This window comes from Staurois parvus, unplaced genomic scaffold (assembly GCF_062004578.1).
Source record: "Staurois parvus isolate SC_StPar_1 unplaced genomic scaffold, SC_StPar_1.0 ptg000145l, whole genome shotgun sequence".
In the NCBI taxonomy this organism is placed as follows: Eukaryota; Metazoa; Chordata; class Amphibia; order Anura; family Ranidae; genus Staurois; species Staurois parvus.
In genome coordinates, this window is record NW_028317941.1 from 1,214,545 (window position 1) to 1,234,186 (window position 19,642).

At 40.7% G+C, this 19,642-nt stretch overlaps 1 protein-coding gene across 1 annotated transcript in view; it reads left to right on the top strand.

The window, feature by feature from the left end:
* The window catches only part of DCDC2B (doublecortin domain containing 2B), a 49,770-nt gene extending 47,111 nt beyond the window's left edge, over nt 1-2,659 (top strand). Inside the window, exons 10-11 of the mRNA XM_089673843.1 lie at nt 2,185-2,251; nt 2,328-2,659. Coding sequence (XP_089529969.1) covers nt 2,185-2,251; nt 2,328-2,329 — 69 coding nt within the window. The 3' untranslated portion in view covers nt 2,330-2,659. The remainder of the gene's footprint in view (nt 1-2,184; nt 2,252-2,327) is intronic.
* The last annotated feature ends 16,983 nt before the right edge of the window (nt 2,660-19,642 follow it).

Below are 19,642 nucleotides of genomic sequence, written 5' to 3' on the forward strand. Positions count from 1 at the left end.
GAGTGTGACTGTTTGAGGTTGTGGAAAGGTGTCTTTTATACTGATAACAAGTTCAAACAGGTGCCATTGATACAGGTAATGAGTGCAGGACAGAGGAGCCTCTTAAAGAAGAAGGTACAGGTCTGTGAGAGCCAGAAATCTTGTTTGCAAATTATGGTGGAAAATAACTATTTGGTCGCCTACAAATAAATTCTTTCCAAATCAGCCAATGTGATTGTCTGGATTTTTTTTCTCATTTTGTCTCTCATAGTTGAGGTGTACCTATGATGCCAATTACAGGCCTCTCTCATCTTTTTAAGTGGGAGAACTTGCACAATTGGTGGCTGACTAAATACTTTTTTGCCCCACTGTATCTCCTGCATGACAATTATTGAAATAGCGGGCCACACTAGTAGTAGTTTATTTTTCTTTTCATTTATAATTTTTTCATAATTTTTTTCTCTTTGTTTCTCTTTTTATTCTACTTGGTTTTTCTTTTTTCTTTTCTTCCTTGTTGTTTACGGATATCACTGTTTTTGATACAATGGTTTTATATGTTTTGTTACAATGTACTAATAGGTGTATCCTCAGGATTCAGGAGTGCTGATTAGGACAGGTGTCCTTTATGAACTAACTCCTATATAAGACAGCATGTGTGAAACGCGTTAACAGGTCCTGTATTCATGTCCCGATGTTTTGTGTGTCCTACTGATCAATAAATATACACTATATTCATCAATCCTCCGGTGTGCGGCTGACCCTTCTTCTTGTTGCATCTTGTGTGGTGGCGAGCCAGAGCCTGCCCCTGTCGTGGATTGATCTGGATTGTTTGCCTGAGCGGTATACCTCTGTTTTTTTTATGATGCTGAGTACGTGCACTCAACTTCTTTGGTCGACCATGGCGAGGCCTGTTCTAAGTGGAACCTGTCCAGTTAAACCACTGCATGGTCTTGGCCACCATGTTGCAGCTCAGTTTCAGGGTCTTGCCAATCTTCTTATAGCCTAGGCCATCTTTATGTAGAGCAACAATTCTTTTTCTCAAATCTTCAGAGAGTTCTTTGCCATGAGGTGCCATGTTGAACTTCCAGTGACCAGTAAGAGAGTGAGAGCGTTAACACCAAATTTAACACACCTGCTTCCCATTCACACCTGAGACCTTGTAACACTAAGGAGTCACAAGACACTGGGAAGGGAAAATGGCTAATTAGGCCCAATTTGGACATTTTCATTTAGGGGTGTACTCACTTTTGTTGCCAGCGGTTTAGACATTAATGGATGTGTGTTGAGTTATTTTGAGGGAACAGCACATTGACACTGTTATACAAGCTGTACTACTTACATTGTAGCAAAGTGTAATTTCTTCAGTAGCCAGACCTGAACCTTGTAGCTCTCCCCCATTGTGTCTTTTCCCCTATGTTAGCATTGTGTCCACAGTAGCATTTGCATAGGTAGAGCAGAGTAGGACTGGCCATAGAGGGATTACTTTGACGCAGTTGGCCAGCTTAAGCATGTATTGCAATATGTGTGAACTAAATATCCCTATTTATTGCATAGTCTGCTTGAAAGGGTATATACCAGTGTGCAGAGGGTCCTTCAGAATTTCTAGTGTTAATATGTGGTTACACCCCTTTAGCACCTGATGGATAAATGCATGCACTAGCTGTTGGGATTTGAGCACAGGGATCTCTTGTTTGTTGTATTGTTGGGTCAATAGCCAGACCTGAACCTTGTAGCTCTCCCCATTGTGTCTTTTCCCCTATGCTAGCATTGTGTCCACAGTAGCATTTGCGTAGGCAGAGCAGAGTAGGACTGGCCATAGAGGGATTACTTTGACGCAGTTGGCCAGCTTAAGCATGTATTGCAATGTGTGTGAACTAAATATCCCTATTTATTGCATAGTCTGCTTGAAAGGGTATATACCAGTGTGCAGAGGGTCCTTCAGAATGTGTAGTGTTAATATGTGGTTACACCCCTTTAGCACCTGATGGATAAATGCATGCACTAGCTGTTGGGATTTGAGCACAGGTATCTCTTATTTCTTCAGTGTTGTCACATGAAAAGATAGAATAAAATATTTACAAAAATGTGAGGGGTGTACTCACTTCTGTGAGATACTGTATGCCCTGGATGCAAACTAATACTAATAGGTGTCTGCGAATATCAGATCCAATAAATAATACAGGCAATATTCTTGATTTACTACAGACAGAAGCAGAGATTGTGCAGGAAGAAAATGTTCCTCAAAAGAAGAGCGGTCCTCGCAAAGAGAATTGTAAGATAATTTACCTCAAATATAATCAGTATCTTATGTGAACAGGTTATTGTAAATATTCATTTCTTTCTTCTAGGACTCTAAACCTTTGGAAAATGAACACTCCTCTACTTCTTGACTCAGAAACAAGACAATGTCCATTAAAAGCCAAAACGTAACAATTCTAGCTAAAATCAATTCACTAAAGCAGCTGATGGAAAAGTGGTTTTCGTCATTCCTATATTTGTATTTCCCCTCCATTTCTGGACAGTCAACTGAAACAACCAAATAGAAGCCTTTCTGAATTTAAATACTCTAGTTTAGGTGGACCACTTCCTTTTTTCTCCAGAAATATGCTGTAACACATGTGACTTTTGCCTTTGATACCAATTTTTACTTTTATTAAATAAAATTAAAAAAATGACAAAATCTTGAAGCTGCATCATTTTTCAATATAGCCCTATTGTTCTAGATGTCAGTAAACGCCTATATACACAGAATGGTTGCAGGGAGATGAGGCATGGCTAGCTGGATAGGAACTGCAGCATCCTCAAATTAGGTGCACTGTGCTCAGTGATCACTAAGTGTACCATAATGCATACGGAGAAATTAATTACACTGATAACTATGCACACCAATACACAAACAAGGAGGACATGGAGAACGCTTAAAGAGAAAAATGGGACAACCATAGTCAGCTCTCTTTAGTGTCATTTGACATCTTATGTAGAAATGGGAGATGTGTAACATGTTAATCAGTTGGTAATTTAATATTTTTTGACAGATAAGTACATCTCACATTAAAAACAAGTGATCGGGTAATGTGTCAGCTTTGTACAAAGCTTTGAACATCTTTGATGTTCTTTGAATTCTACACTAATGCATACAAGTTGTTTTCTTCTAGAAAGAAAGAATTTGAATCACTACCATGACAAATGTATTGTCAGCACTGTAATGTGCTGTCATTGCTGCTTTCCAAGTATCTACACTGTATCTACACTATAAAATGTTACAAATTTGCACAGTATCTGGACGTCATCCAGGAGGTTAGGGCTGCACTAACAGATCTACATCCAAGTACTGGGGTAGCCATTACATGAATGGAACATGACTTCTCAGGAAGGCTACACGTTTTGCTTCCAATATTGTCCCCATCACTTTGTTCACTGAGGAATCAAACACTTTTTGTCTTTACACAGTTTTGCAAAGTCAGACTCATATGAAAGTAATTTGTACATTAGGGTGGAGCATCCAGAAGCTCTCAGGTATTAGAGGTAAGGACTACATTGTTAGATCTGATTAAGGAGACAGGGTAGGACATTTTAAGATTTGAGCAATTGTTTTGTAATGACTGCCTAAAATTATTATAACAGCCATAGGAAGGGTTCTCTATACATAAAGAAACAATATGGTGTTGTCTGATCACACAAAGGGTATTATTCTCTCTGTATACAACATACTAATCCAAAAACATCTACTGAAATAACTCTGAAATGCAGAAAGCAATGATCTTAAGACCACCGATGAAGATGAACAGTCAGATATAAATTTGCTTTTTAGAGCAGGTCTGTGGCACAGTTCTGATTGTACTGTTGATGCTTCAGTCACTTGAATGGATAATAAAGTAGGAGAAATAAGTTGATTTACCTTGGCGACCTGTTTAACACACCCAAGGGTACGGTCTCTCTCCCAGATGACAGGATTGGTTCCATCCATTCCACAACCCTGGTAGTTCTCTCCACCGCAACTCTGTCAGCATCCTGTTACCTGAAATGCCTGTGCTTGCACTCTGGCTGACTTCCAATGGTACATTGGGCCCACTAACACATTTGACGATTCTTGACAGGTTTCCTCTCAGATTGGGTGGGACAATGACCTTTGATTCCACTATCCGCATCCGGTAATTAATCAGAGCCTTTGATGGTGGACCACACCATGATCTCTCTTATAGTGTCATTGTCTGGGAGACACCTTCTGCATCACAGTTACATTGGATGCAAGCAAAGAAAGCTGGTAAGCTCACTCAGGAAGTCATATGGTCCAGGGAAGACAGGGCTGGCTCTGAACGCAAGTCCTTTTCCTGGAAAATTCTAGGTAAGTCTGTGTTGCTTTAATTATAGCAACAGTGGTCTGCATCTGCAGGCAAGGGGTAATGGTCAGCTGGTCCCTCCTCAGGATGCCAGCACTGATTTTCACTGGGTGGGCGAAAATCTGTGGTTTATATTCCAACATTCCAGAACCGTCAGGTTGACAAGTTGTCAAGATCATTCCAGGGCAATGGCAAGTGGAACATTCAGGAGGTCTTAGGGGAATCTGTTCCCAGTGGAGATGCTTGCATCTCTCCTCAAGCAGAGATGCAGCAGGTTTCTCACCAAGTATCTTGTTCGGGGGGCAGAGAGGATGGATGTTCTCTCTTGCCCTTGCAACTTTCAGCTCAGGAGGTGACAGTTATTGCAATTCTGCCACACTGGACCAAAAGGCTGTGGTTCCCGCTGTGTCATCAAAGGAGCACCTGTGAGCCTCTTCTCTTCCTGCAGATGCTTCAACTTCTCTCACAGGAGATGTTATTTCACTGCCATCCAGTCATCTTGTCTTAAGGGCTTGGAAGTTTACAGGAGGAATCTGGAACAGCTAGAAACGTCTGCCACCACTTCTTAGGGCAAACAATGTGTAGTCAGTGGCACCTGCATTATTGATTACATACTAGTTAGCTTCCTTCTATCATTAATGTCCTTTGTAGCTAGGACACAGCTCTTGCACTCCATGTTGAATTCTCATGTGTACAGCATAAAATACAGTCCATACACAGGACTGTAGTTGCAAATTTTTCTATTTGTATTTTATGGATCTGAACACAGAGCACAATTACTGATTATTTACACAGCTCTGGGCATAGGGCCCTACCAAACCATATGCCTGCTTTCAGATCTGAAAAAGAGAAAAAAAAGCAGCATGAGCCCCTGAAAGCTACTGATCATTATTAGTATATGATGGTTCACATACCAGTAAATTGGTTTGCATACAAAACTTGTAAAAGTGATAAATGGCACCATAGCTTTTTTTTTTCTACCCTGCATGCCAACACCCCCTGCTATGTTGTAACCTCAGTACTCTGTATTCTGGGAGTACAGCAGACAGGAGTGCTCAACATACAGCACACAGCAGCCAGGAATATTGTATGCGTGTTGTAGAATACAGAATGCAGTGACCGGCAGTATGCAATGTACAGTACAAAATAGAGATTGCAGCAGTCAGGAGTATGTATCATATTGTGTACATTACATACTTTTGACCTCTATAGTCTTTATGTTCTGCAATATGTTATAAAGTTTATACTGTTGTGTGTTACATATTTATGGCTGCTGCACTGTTTATGCTGGACTGTATGCTAATAACCCAAACTCTGCTCTCTGTAAGCTGGGGTGTATGATGCATTTTTTAAAGCCTGAGAATCCATCAGTTAGGAGTGTGCAATGTACAGTACAGAATACAAAGTTCAGTAATCAGGAATATGTAATGTACAGAGCGTATAGAGTGCAGAGGTCAGGAGTATGAAACATACAGCCCAGGGTAAAGAGTGCAGTGGTCAGGATTACATAATGTACAGGCCAGCACACAGAGGGTAATAAGCAGGAGTTTGCAAGCTATAGCACAGCAAACAGATCAAATAGGTCTGGATTACAGAACATACAGTGTACATTATATGCTTCTGACTGTCCTAGTATGTACACTGTGTGGTAAATGTCCCTTAGTGTTGTAGCTTACATACTTATGGCCACTGCACTCTTTAGACTGGGCTGTACAGTGCATGTGCTTAGGGAAAAATAATAATCTCATAGAACACAGATTTACAGAAAAAAATAAAAAGATTTGGAGCACTTATTTCAAAGAATTGCAAAATGAGCAATCAGTATGACTATGCAGCAGGAAAAGCAAATATGATTTATGGGTGCATCAGTAGGGGAAGGAGGTCCTTATTCTACTTTTTAGAGCTTTTGTTAGACCTTTAGAATTATGTGTCCAAATTTGGAGACCTAACAAAAACATATCAAGAGAGACTAGAGGATCCTAATAGTTATAACTTCCATAAAAGAAGGGAAAGAGAAAACATGATCGAAACTTTAAATATATTGAATATGTGACTAGGGTTCAGGACAGCAGTATTTTTAATATTAAAAGAGCATCGGTGCTGCATCTGTCCCCTGCTACTTCTAAGACTGAGAACTGAGTGCTCAAAGACCATGGATTGCTCAGTTCTCGATCTTCAGTGAGCAGGTTTTCAGTGACAGTCACCAGCTCTCTGCTCTGCCTTTCCAGCACTCACTGGACCACTAGGCTGTGGAGAGGGCGGGAGAGGCTGGCTCAGGCTGTCAGTGCCTAGCTGATAAGCTGAGTCAGTTGTCGGTCTAAACATCTGGATGGATCCCGACAGTAAAGTCAGCTTCTCTCCAGAATATGGACCGGCTCACTGATGTCTGAAAATGGGTCACAAAAGTGCAGAACAAAGTGCACTCCTGTGACCTGCAGGAGAAGTAGAGCCAAAAGAGCTTTGACCTTACTTCACCTTTAAGCCAAGATCAAGAAAATGGGGACATGACCTCAAACTAACAGGAGGAAAGTTCAAAATTAACCTAAGAAAGTATTAATTTACCAAAAAGTAGTAGGTTCTTGGAACAGACTTACAGCAGAAGTAATAACTCAGTCAGCAGTAAATTAATTTAAACAAGCTTGGGATAAACATCTGTATTTAGACAAAAAGGTTTAAAAAAACAAAACAAAAAAGGAGCAGCCTTAAATCAGAACTTCACCCAAAATGTGAAGTACTGCAGATTCTCTCCTTCTCTCATCAGTTACTGAGTTGCAAGTTTTTTTGGGTGAAGGAGGGAGTGAGCACCATTATTTGTTGGTACCTGCTCTCGCTTCTGCAATTCTCACCTAAGCGAGGATGAACTTGCTTGGCCTGCTGCCTTCCCTGGACATATCACAGCTGATTCACTAATCCAAGATGGAGGCATTGGGGACCCAGGGTTAGAACATTAAGCTGCAGAAAGACTCTGGAATCTATGGATTGATAAATACCTGATTTTAAAAAGTCAGCAGCTGTACTGTTTTAAAGATCTTAGTGATGCTTCTTTTTAATGGGCCACTTGGTCTTTTTTGCCATCCCTCTTCTGCTACTTTACATACTCCTGACCCTTGCACAGTATACACCCCTGTCTACTGCATTGTATATGCTATATTGAAATTACATACTCCTGATTCTTTGTCTTAACAATTGCTGGTTGCTAAGTAGTCTCCTTATTTTTTAAAAATGTTCCTCTTTAAGGGTTGCTTCACTCCTGAATCGCACAGGAATGTTGTCCACCTTCCTGAGCAATTCAGTGTGGTGCAATTGAAATCACACTGGATAACACCAAAAAAAAGTGCATGGAATGCTTTTCAAAAAGCTGCGGTACTGCGGTACCATGCGATTCAGTGCAGGCAAACGCACTGTGTTTGCAATCTGCGTTTGGGGTATCATTAGGAATACATCGATACCTCTGTCAGATCACACACCCAGTGCATTATGAATGTGGTGAGGAAACTTGCAAGGAATGTGGGTTTCCCACACTGTGTCCTGGTGTGAACGAACCCTAAGGGAGGCTCATTAGAAAGTGTTAGTTCTGTCTATATTTTGTGTGCAGAAAAACATATGTAATGGAAGATTTTCTCTTTTTAAAAATAATTGTGCTGAGGTATTTTGTATACAGTACGTGTCTCTGAGACTATAGCTTGTGACATAGTAAATAAAGCACATTTTGTGGGTTCAAGGACTGTTATTTGTGTGCTTTGTATACAGAAACAAGACTCCGGTTTTGTTTAATTATACCTGTTAAGCCACTCCCAAAGTCACTGCAGTGAGGGCACATCCACCATTTGCTGTGGCATGCTAAGTCACATCATCGTTAGGCAGGCCATATATTATGCAATTTTCTTTCTTTCTTTCATCCTTGGGTTGAAAGGAAGAAAATCGCTTGACTCCACCATCACTGACTGTAGGGAATCCCTGCTGCTGTACCCAATGTACTCTGACAGCTGGAGGTTTCCCCGCTGTCAGAATACAATGGTCACTACTACTGGCTATAGCTGCCTGCAGTGATCGCACAGAAAAAAGCTGGTTGAACTGAAGTCAATCGATAGATTGACTTCAGTACAACCGGCCTACCCATAGATGGATTGAAATTTGGCTGGGGCCTGCTGAACCAGCTGAATGTCAATCCGTCTATGGCCAGCTTTATTCTTAGAGTTCCCAGCAGTGCCCCTGGTCTTTCACGATCCTAGCAATGCCTGTTGTTGCATAAGTATAATCCCAGCATAATAATGACTTGTCAGACTTCCAGCACAGGGATCACAGAAGCTTTTCCTCTATAAAAAAACCGGCCACTCATTTTCCTGCAAAATAATACCAGAATAGACTACATCTTTGCATTTTCCTATCAATAAGAATAGCCATACTAATTTGCCAGGTATACATTCTATAAAGTGGGAGTATTAACAAAAATTTACAAAACAGTGTTTAATTTGTTTTAGTATTTTGAAGATTATTTTTCAAAGTAGAAAACGCTTGCTGATATCAAATATTTAAATGCAGATGTTTATCAGATGCTAAGTGATTGTAAACTACAGCACATCAGGTCATGTCATGAAGTAACTGACTTCTCTGCTGGCAGAAAACAAGCACGGTTACCACTGCTACACGTGACCAGGTTGTGAGGTTGGTATGCTCTTTGCCTCTCTTTCCTAATCACTTCCTTGTCTCTTACTCTTTCACACACAAACACGCTGGCTATTTGCCGTGTGTGAGCTTCCAGCTGGCAGGACATTCACAGAACTGGGAGCACGAAATGCGGTATTGGTCAGTTGCTCAGCATAAGTCAAAAGCATGCTGGGACATGTTAGAACTCTTGTACAATTTGCTATGTCACATTCTTGCCATTGCTATAGGAAAGAACCCAGTTATGCAAACATTCTTTGATTTTGGTACAAAGGTTTCATTTACAGGGGAGGTAGTTTAACCACTTGCCACACAGGCCAATTCTGACACTTCTTGCAAAAATCTGTATTTTTTTAACTAGATAATTACTTAGAACCCCAGACTTATATATTTTCTGAAAGCAAAAGCCCAGGAGAAAAAAAGTGGCTGTTGCAATATTTTTTGCCACACGATATTTGCACAGCAGTTTATCAAATGCAAATTTTCAGGAAAAATATACTTTAATGGATTTTAGTGCACACAAAACACAATATACAGTATTACCCTTTTTTTTTTGTAAAGTATAAAAAATGATGTTACGCGGAGTTAAATAGATGCCTAACATGTCACACTTTAAAACTATGTATGCCCAAGGAATGGTGACAAAACAACTGTACTTTAACCACTTCAATACCAAGCACTTTTACCCCCTTCCTGTCCAGGCCAATTTTCAGGTTTCAGCGCTCTCACAATTTGAATGACAATTGCGCGGTCATGCAACACTGTACCCAAACGAAAATGATATCATTTTGTTCACACAAATAGAGCTTTCTTTTGGTGGTATTTAATCTTTGTTTCTGTTATAGAAGTTTGCAAATAAATAATTGTTCTTCATAAATTTAGGCCAATTTCTTTGGTGAAAAACACCCAAATAAGTATTTATTATTTTGTCTGTAGGAAAGTTATAGAGTTCACAAACTATGGGATATATCTGAAAATTGATCAGTCCTGAAATACTGACAGCCAATCTAATTTCTTGAGGCCCAGAAATGTCAGAACAGTACAGATATCCCCCAAATGACCCCTTTTTGCAAAGTAGATAGTCTGCCGTATTTCATAAGAGGCATGGCGAGTTTTTTGACGTAACTTTTTTGTTATAATTTTTCGGAAAATGAAGAAATGAAAGAAATTATTTTCACAATTTTTTTTTTTTACATACTGTCACCAGTGCAGTACAGCATCAGCATATAACTGGTGTGGTGGTGATCAGGGACACTGACTGGTGACAGTCCGAAAAAAAAAATTATAATTTTTTTTAATTTTTGTATTATTTTTTATAAAATAGTTCTCTTTTTTTAAAGATTTTCTTTTTCATATTACACTATGACTAAAGTAGTATAATGTTATAGTAACATTGTACTACTCTGGGGAAGTGATCAGTATTTGTTTTTTTTTTTTACACAATTTGATTGCTTATAGCAAATAATTTATATAAACACACATATATAAACATTGATCGCACCACAACATGTGAGGTATCGCTGAACATGTCAGAGCAAAAACAATAATTCTAGGGCCAGACCTCCTGTGTAGCTCTAAACTTTAACCTGTAAGCTTTTACTATAGATAATTTAATGTACCTTAGTTTGTTGCAGTTCTACAGCTGAGCACAATTTGAAAGCATGACATGTTTCGTATCTATTTACTCAGAGTAACATCATCTTTTCTATTTTACTAAGAATTTGGTATTATATTGTGTTTATGTTCACTAAAATTCATAAACTGCTTACCTGCTGCCGTATAGCAGATATACTGCTACACAGTGGCACGGGTGCGCAGAATCACGTATATATATATGTGATTCGTGGTCCTGCGGTTTTCGCAAGCTGGGGGGGATCCCCGAGGGATCAATCATCTGATTTAGGCCAGTGATGTCCAGCCTAAGTTGGATGATCGATTCGATCCCTGTCCTGTGTTGACAGTTACACAGGTACAGGTAGTGATGACATATTCTCTCTTTGGGCACATTCCGTCCTAGAGAGAGAAGAATCAACAGAATTGTAAGTACAAGGACTACACAATTACAGTTAGAACACTCTAGGACACATTTAACCCCTAGATCGCCCCCCCCCAGTTAACCCCTTCACTGCCCTGTCCCAAGTGTCATTAGTACAGTGTAACAGATTTTTTTTAGCTGATCACTGTATTTGTGTCACTGGCGACTTCAGATGGCATTAGCGTCAGTTAGCGCCCCTCCCAGATAGCGTCAGATTGCCTGTTAGTACATCACATTTAACCCCTTGATTGCCAGGAACACGCTCACATACCATAAACCTCCATTGCTAGTATCGTGTCTAAACGGATCAATATCTTTGATCAGATCAGAACTATACCAGCACTCACATACCTATAGTGTCCCCAAAAACACAGTGTTAGCAGGATCAGCCCCGGCACCTGCCAGCACTGCGTTTAGCCCCTACGCTTCCCCCCCTTCCCCCCCCCAAGTTCAGTTTCAGTAGATCACTGTCACTTGATACATTGCACATAAAACCACAGTGTTCGCAGAATCAGGCCTGATCTCTGTTATTTTTTTGTAGCGGTTTAAGCAGTCCCTGACAGGTGCTCTTTTTCCCGTGAGCCGCACTAGGAACCTATACATTTAGTGGCCAAAATGTCAATGGAAAGGTACTCTAGTGAAGAGGCCTACAGTATTCTGAGCATGTCAGTTGAGAGCAAAGGGGAAGACTCCCTGACACAATCAGCCTAAGAATACAAACCTGTAGACAGCAGCAGCACCCTGACAGCTCAGACGAAGGAGAAGAGGTCCCTGCTAAGATCAGGTGTACCCGACCCCATTCCCAGGTGGCTGAGATGCTACAAACGCATGATGACTCTCATATGCAGCAGAGTGCCAGTACTAGTGCCGCTCTACCTTTTGGTGAACTGGCGAGCACCAGCGGCCTAGTACGTCCTGGTCTTTCACATACCAGCACTGCAGTATCACTTGGTGATGTGGTGAGTCCTATAAGTGCAGTACAAGCTAGTGCGGTGGCGAGCCAAAGTAGTCTCCAAGCCACCAAGAATACGCACACAGGCCTATAGGACCCATAGTATCCTTCCGGATGTGCTTGCAAATCTCTAATGGCAGCCCACAAATTCTGCAGCACCCATACTTCCCCCATTCACTGCCCAACCCGAAATTCAGGTGGAAACCACAAATTTAAATACTCCCCTTGATTTTTTGGAGCTGTTTTTCAAGGAAGATCTGTATGCATTGATTGTGGATCAAAGCAATTTATAAGCACAACAGTATATCGCCACCAATCTAGATTCAAACCTTGCCAGACCATTTCCATGGAAACCCACTACGGTTTCTGAATTTAAAGTTTTTTTGGGCCTAAAAAGCCTGCTTGAGAAATGAGGAATTGCTCGCAGTGAAATGGAAGGACAAACGGGATGTTTTGGTCCTGTCTTCCATTCATGCAGACATGACTATCCAAATTGCCACGACAGCTGGTGTTGTTGAGAAGCCCCTCTGTGCTCATGACTATAACTTTAACATGGGAGGGGTATACTTCAATGACCAGATGATGAAGTCGTACTTAGTGTGCCAAAAAGCCAGACGCTGGTACAAAAGAGTGAATGTTTATTTCAATTGGCTCTATATAACAATTTTGTGCTTTACAAAGCAACTGGACATAGTGGATCCTTCCTAAAATTCCAGGAAGAGATCATCATGGCCCTTTTGTATCCAGAGGTGCTAGGCACCAAACCCTCAACTCAGGTGCAGTTAGCTGGCTGCATGAGAGGCATTTTCCCAATGTCATTCCTGGTACCCCAACCCAAAAGGCATCCCAAAAAAGATGTTGTGTCTGTAGCAGATATGGAATTAGGCATGACATCCGCTTTTTTTTTGTTCCTCTTGTCCTGGCCAACCTGGTCTCTGCCTCATAGACTGCTTCTGTTGCTACCACACACTAGTGGAGTATTAGTATAGGGTACAGCATGGCACAGTTCAGGGCACATAATTACACAGGGTCTCGAAAGATGTTAGGTAGTCAGGAAACTGGCTATCGCACTTGAAAAGACCCTACAATCTGTTTTAAAAAGTAAAAAAAATAAATAAATAAAAAAGTACAACTCCCCAAAAACTTATAAATTTTAAAAAAACAAAAATAGTTATAGTTTTTTTTGTTGTTGTTACTGTTCATTTCAGTTATAATTTTACTGTTTTGTTAAACACTGCTGTTTTCTTTGCAGAAATGCCATTTAGCTGTAGCACCGACCTGTTTATTCTTACAGCAACAGGCAGAATATACATAAGTCAGTGTGGGCAGCGCTGTTGGATGAGATTTTTCATCCGCAGTTAAAAAAGAGCATATATGCCTAAGCATGGGGGCCTGGGGTGGCCAGTGGGTGGATGGCCCCTATGCTTTGGCATATATATTTTATAAAATTTGTTGGCACATTTCATGTGTGCCCATTAGAAGTGGGTGGATGCAGGGAGGTATATTCTAATGGTGGGCATACCACACACATTTTCTGGCAGAGATATTTCAATAAAAAAGTTGTTTTATTGAGTTACTGTTTTATTGTTAACCATTGCTGTTTTCTTTGCAGGAATGTCATTCAGCACCGACTTGTTTATTCTGAAAGAAAAAGGGGGTCTTGCTCTCAGAATATACATAAGTTAGTGTGCGCAATGCTGTTGTCTGAGATTTTTCATCCGCAGTTAAAAAAAAAAAAAAAGGAGCATATATACCAAAGCATGGGGGACTGGGATGGCCGGTGGGTGGATGGCCCCTATGCGTCGGCATATATATTTTCTAATATTTGTTGGCACATTTCATGTGTGCCCACCATTAGAAGTGGGTGGATGCAGGGAGGTATTCTAATGGTGGGCATACCACACACTTTCTAGCAGAGATTTCTTCTCTTTTTTTCCCATTTAGCTCACAGGCTGCATTAAAAAAAAAAAACCGAACATAGCATATACACCCAACAAGGACCAGTGACGTACTGGTACATCACTGGTCTTTGAGTGGTTATACCAGGATGATACCTGCAGCTGCAGGCATCATCCTGGTATCATTTTTTTCAGCAGGCGATGGGCTTTCATGTAAAAGCAATCCTAGTGGCTAATTAGCTGCAGGACTGCTTTTACAAACAGCGGGAGACAATGCCCCCCTCCCCTGCTGCCTTCCACGGCCTTCTCAGGCAGTCCCGTGCCATCGGGGGAACCTGGGAATGCAGCCGGTGTTTCTGCCAGCTGACCATAGAGGTGATTAGAGATAGGAATGGTGCCAATCATCTCTATAGTCTAAGAAACCAAAGAAACCAGAAGCTACAAGCATTTCACCACTTCAGTTTCGCAGGATATAAACAGCGCCATTTGCAAATTGGGAAAGCATTTGATCACACCGATCTTGGTGAGAATAGATAATGTAAGGGCAGAAGAGATATGTAGAGTCTGATAGACCCCAGATTCCTCAAAAAAGAATATATGACAATGCCCATTGAAGTTATAGGGGATATTTACATTCCTTGTGATAGCATTAAAAGTGATAAAAAAAATGAAAGGGACAGTGTAAAAATAACAAAATAACTTTAAAAAAAGTACCCTTGCCACACGCACGCACACCTGCATGCGCGAGCGTTGACCCCGTGCCAGTATGTAAACTGCGGTTGCACCATGCATGTGAGGTAACAAACGTCAGATCAAGAGAAGTAATTCTAGCACTAGACCTCCTCCATAAATCTAAAATGGTAGCTTGTAAAGGATTTTACAGCGTTGCCTATGGATATTAAAAATGTATGCAATTTGTTGCCATTGCAGGGGGCATGTACAGTTTTAAAAACATGTCATGTTTGGTATTTATTTACTCAACCTAGCATAATCTTTTATATGTTATCAAATAATTGGCCAATATATATTGTTTTTGTGGATTAAAATGTAAAAAAAGTGTATTTTTTTTCAAGAAATGTGCGTTTGAAAAATTGCTGCGCGAGTACTATGTGACATAAAAAATTGCAGCACCCATAATTTTATTCATTAGGGTGTCTGCTTTAAAAAAATATATAATGTTTTAGGGTTCAAAGTAATTTTCAAGCAAAAATACAGATTTTTTTCATGTGAACAAAGTGTCAAAAAAGGCTTAGTCTTCAGGTGGTTAGAAGAGTGAGTGCTGTGTGGCATAAACTTCTAATGCTGGGCAGAGAATGCCCCCACCCCCCAAAATGATCCAGTTTTGGAAAGTAGACACCCAAAACTATTTGCTGAGAGGCATGTTAAGTCAAGAGAAGAAGAATTTATTTTTACCACAAGTTTTTGGAAAATTACAAAAACATTTTTTTTTGTTTTCACAAAGTTGTCACTTAAATGATATATTGCCCACACAAGCCATAGGTATATGTGGAATTACACCCCAAAATACATCTGCTACTTCTCCTGAGTATGGGGGTACCACATGTGAGAGACGTTTTGGCAGTCTAGCCAAGTACAGGACCTCAAAATCCAATAAGCACCTTCAGGCTTTTAAAGGGCTTTATTTCCTCATTAGACTTCCTGACTACCTATCACAGTTTTGGAGGCCCTGAAATGCCAAGATAGCTCCAACTCCCCCAAATTACCCTTTTTTGGAAAGTAGACACCCCAAGGAATTTGATAAGAAGCATGGTGAGTATTTTGCAGATCTCGTTTGTTGCCACAAGTATTTGGAAATGAAGAAAAAACAAAAACATTTTTTCTTTTCTTTTATATTTCAAAACCTTCTGAGAAAAAAAATTAGATTTGCAATTTACTCACCATGCTTCTTTTTAAATTCCTTGGGGTGTCTACTTTCAAAAAAAGGGGTAATTTGGGGGGAGGTTGGTTGTATCCTGGCATTTCAGGGCCTCTGAAACTGTGATAGGTAGTGAGGAAGTGAAATGAGGAAGTTACTCACCTTCAAACTTTCAAGGTGGTCATTGAATTTCAGGCTCCTGTATGTGGCTAGGCTCCCACAAAGTCTCACACATGTGTTATCCCCATACTCAGAAGTAGCAGAATGTATTTTGGGGTGTAATTCCACATACCTATGCCTTGTGTGAGCAATATATCATTTAAGTGACAACTGTGTAAAAAAAAAAAAAAAAGTTCTTGGCATTTTCCAAAAACTTGTGGGAAAAAAATAAATCTTCCATGGACTCAATATGCCTCTCAGCAGATAGCTTAGGGTCTCTGCTTTCTAAAAAGGGGTAATTTGAGGGTGTTTGTACTATCCTGTTATTTTAGCACCTCAAGAAATGTGATAGGCAGTCAGAAAATAAAAGCTGTGTAAATTCCATTACTTATACCATAGTTTGAAGACACTAACTTTCACACAAAGCAATCAATATACACTTCTTGGGATTTTTTTTTTACTAAAAAGACATGTAGCAGAATACGTTTTGGCTTAAATTTATGACTGAGTTTACTATATATTTTTTATAGCGGAAAGTAAAAAAATAGTTTTTTTTCCAAATTTTTGCTTTTTTGTTTATAGAACAAAAAATAAAAAAAAAAACAGTGCACAGGTAATCAAATACCACTGAAAGAAAGCCCTATTTGTGTGAAAGAAAGGACATACATTTCGTTTGGGTACAACGTTGCATGACCGCGCAATTATCTGTTGAATTAGTGCAGTGCCGAATAGCAAAAAAAGCCTGGTCATTAAAGGGGGTAAATCCTCTGGAGGGCAAGTGGTTAAGGGCGCTGCCATAAAAAATTCCCCACCCGGGATCTTTGCTCTCCTCCATGTTGTCGAGGTGGATCTCAACCTCTGAAAGGTTGCCTAACCTTGCCCTACACCCTGACAATAAAGAGCATATAACCCTTGCTGTGGGGGACAGCCCTCCCCTGCATGGGTATTTTGTAGTTCCATCCCGGAGTTTAACTTTAATTCTTTCACTGTCAGTCCCTGCACGCCACTTTTAAAGGCCAAGTTCACCTTTAGGAACATGTTACATATTACACCCAAAATTAGGGCGTAACATGCTCCTATGTAGCAACCCCCTGGCCCTGGGCTCGCTCTCTCCCATCTACAGCCAGCATACCTGGCTGCAGCAGCACTATCTGCATGGTACAGACACTTACAGGTCAGCTGTCTTCCTTCGCCGGACGCTCTCCTCTTAACTCGCTCCGGCAGCTCCCTCACTTAATCTTCGCGCTGCTGCTCTGCTCCTCCTCTCCAAACTCCACCTCCTCGCCAGTGATTGGCCGCCGGAACTGTAGCTCAGGAGAGGCACACATGCGGGCAATCACCGGCGAGGAGGTGGAGGTGGAGAGGAGGAGCCAAGCGGCAGCACGAAGATCAAGTGAGGGAGCTGCCGAAGCGAGTTAAGAGGAGAGCGTCCGGTGAAGGAAGACAGCTGACCGGTAAGTGTCTGTACCATGCAGATGATGCTGCTGCAGCCAGGTATGCTGGCTGTAGATGGGAGAGAGCGAGCCCAGGCTGGGGCAGGGGTCAGCAAGGTAAGTATCATTGGTGTCAGTGGGTGGAATAGTGCCCCATCATTGGTGTCACTAATACCAACGATGGGGCACTATTCCTCCCCCCACTGACACCAACGGTGGGGCACTACTCCTCCCCCCACTGACACCAACGGTGGGGCACTACTCCTCCCCCCACTGACACCAACGGTGGGGCACTACTCCTCCCCCCACTGACACCAACGGTGGGGCACTACTCCTCCCCCCACTGACACCAACGGTGGGGCACTACTCCTCCCCCCACTGACACCAACGGTGGGGCACTACTCCTCCCCCCACTGATACCAACGGTGGGGCACTACTCCTCCCACTGATACCAACGATGGGGCACTACTCCTCCCACTGATACCAACGATGGGGCACTACTCCTCCCACTGATACCAACGATGGGGCACTACTCCTCCCACTGATACCAACGATGGGGCACTACTCCTCCCACTGATACCAACGATGGGACACTACTCCTCCCACTGATACCAACGATGGGGCACTATTCCTCCCACTGATAGCAACGATGGGGCACTATTCCTCCCACTGCTACCAATGATGGGACACTATTCCTCTCACTGATACCAATGATGGGGCACTATTCCTCCCACTGATACCAATGATGGGACACTATTCCTCCCACTGACACCAATGATGGGACACTATTCCTCCCACTGACACCAATGATGGGACACTATTCCTCCCACTGACACCAATGATGGGGCACTATTCCTCCCACTGATGGGACACTATTCCTCCCACTAATACCAATGATGGGACACTATTCTTCTCACTGATACCAATGATGGGACACTATTCCTCCCACTAATACCAATGATGGGACACGATTACTCCCACTGCAAAAATTACAGTTATGAAGTAGCAACAAAAATAATTTTGTGGTTGGGGGTCACCACAACATGAAGAACTGTATTAACCACTTCCAGTCCAGACACTTTTACCCCCTTCCTGCCCAGGCCAATTTTCAGCACGGTCACACTTTGAAAGACAATTGCGCGGTCATACAACACTGTAGCTATATGAATTTTTTTAGCTTTTTTTGAGACAGATAAAGCTTTAATTTTAGTGGTATTTATTTGCCACTGGGATTTTTATTTATTTTTTGCTATGCAAATGAAAAAGTACAAAAATTTTGAAAAAAGTGTTTTTCTTATAAAATTTTAAAATAGTATATTATCATAAATCTTGGCCAAAATTTATTTTATCTTTTTAGTTAAAAAAAAAAATAAAAAAAATAACCCAAATTAGTTTATAACCAAAAATAATTTAACATTTTTTTATTACTGTTTTTTTTTTTTACATACTGTCACCCTAGCAGTACAGTGTCACCATGGTGACACTGTACTAGTGTGGGTTGATGTATATAAACGGCTGAACGGGAGGTGGTTAAATGGTCACAGCCTTAGGAAGGTTGAGAACCACTGCTTTAGAGGATTTACCCCCCTTTTTTGTGATACGGCACTGCGTTACTTTAATTGACAATTGCGCGGTCATGCAACACTGTACATAAATTAAATTTATGTCCTTTTTTCCCACAAATAGAGCTGTCTGTGGTATTTGATCACCTGTGCGTCTTTTAATTTTGGGGCTATAAACAAAAAAAAGACTGACAATTTTGAGAAAACAAAAACAATATTTTTTACTTTTTGCTATAAAACATGTCCAGTAAATTTTTTTTTAAAAAAATCTAATTTGGTCATAAATTTAGCCCAAAATGTATTCTGCTACGTCTTTGCTGAAAAAAATCCCAATACGTGTAAATCAATTAATTGGTTTACGTGAAAGTTATAGTGTTTAAAAAATATTAACTGTCGTTTTTCAACTGACAAAAAATAAACTCATTTTTCAACTGTCATTTTATCCCACCTTCAAAAATGAACTGTCATTTTTCAACTGTCCAAAATTTTGTTTTTCAACTGTCATTTTTAAACTGACAAAAAATAACTCATTTTTTTGCCACTGCCAAAAATAAATTTTCAACTGTTAAAAAATCCTAATTTTTCAAATGTCATTTTCTTTGCCATTGTCAAAAAATAATTGTCATTTTTCAAATGTCAACAATTAACTGTCATTTTCTTGCCACTGTCAAAAATGTACTGCCTCTTTTGCCACTGTCAAAAATTAACTGACATTTTCAGCTGTCAAAAAACCCCTCATTTTA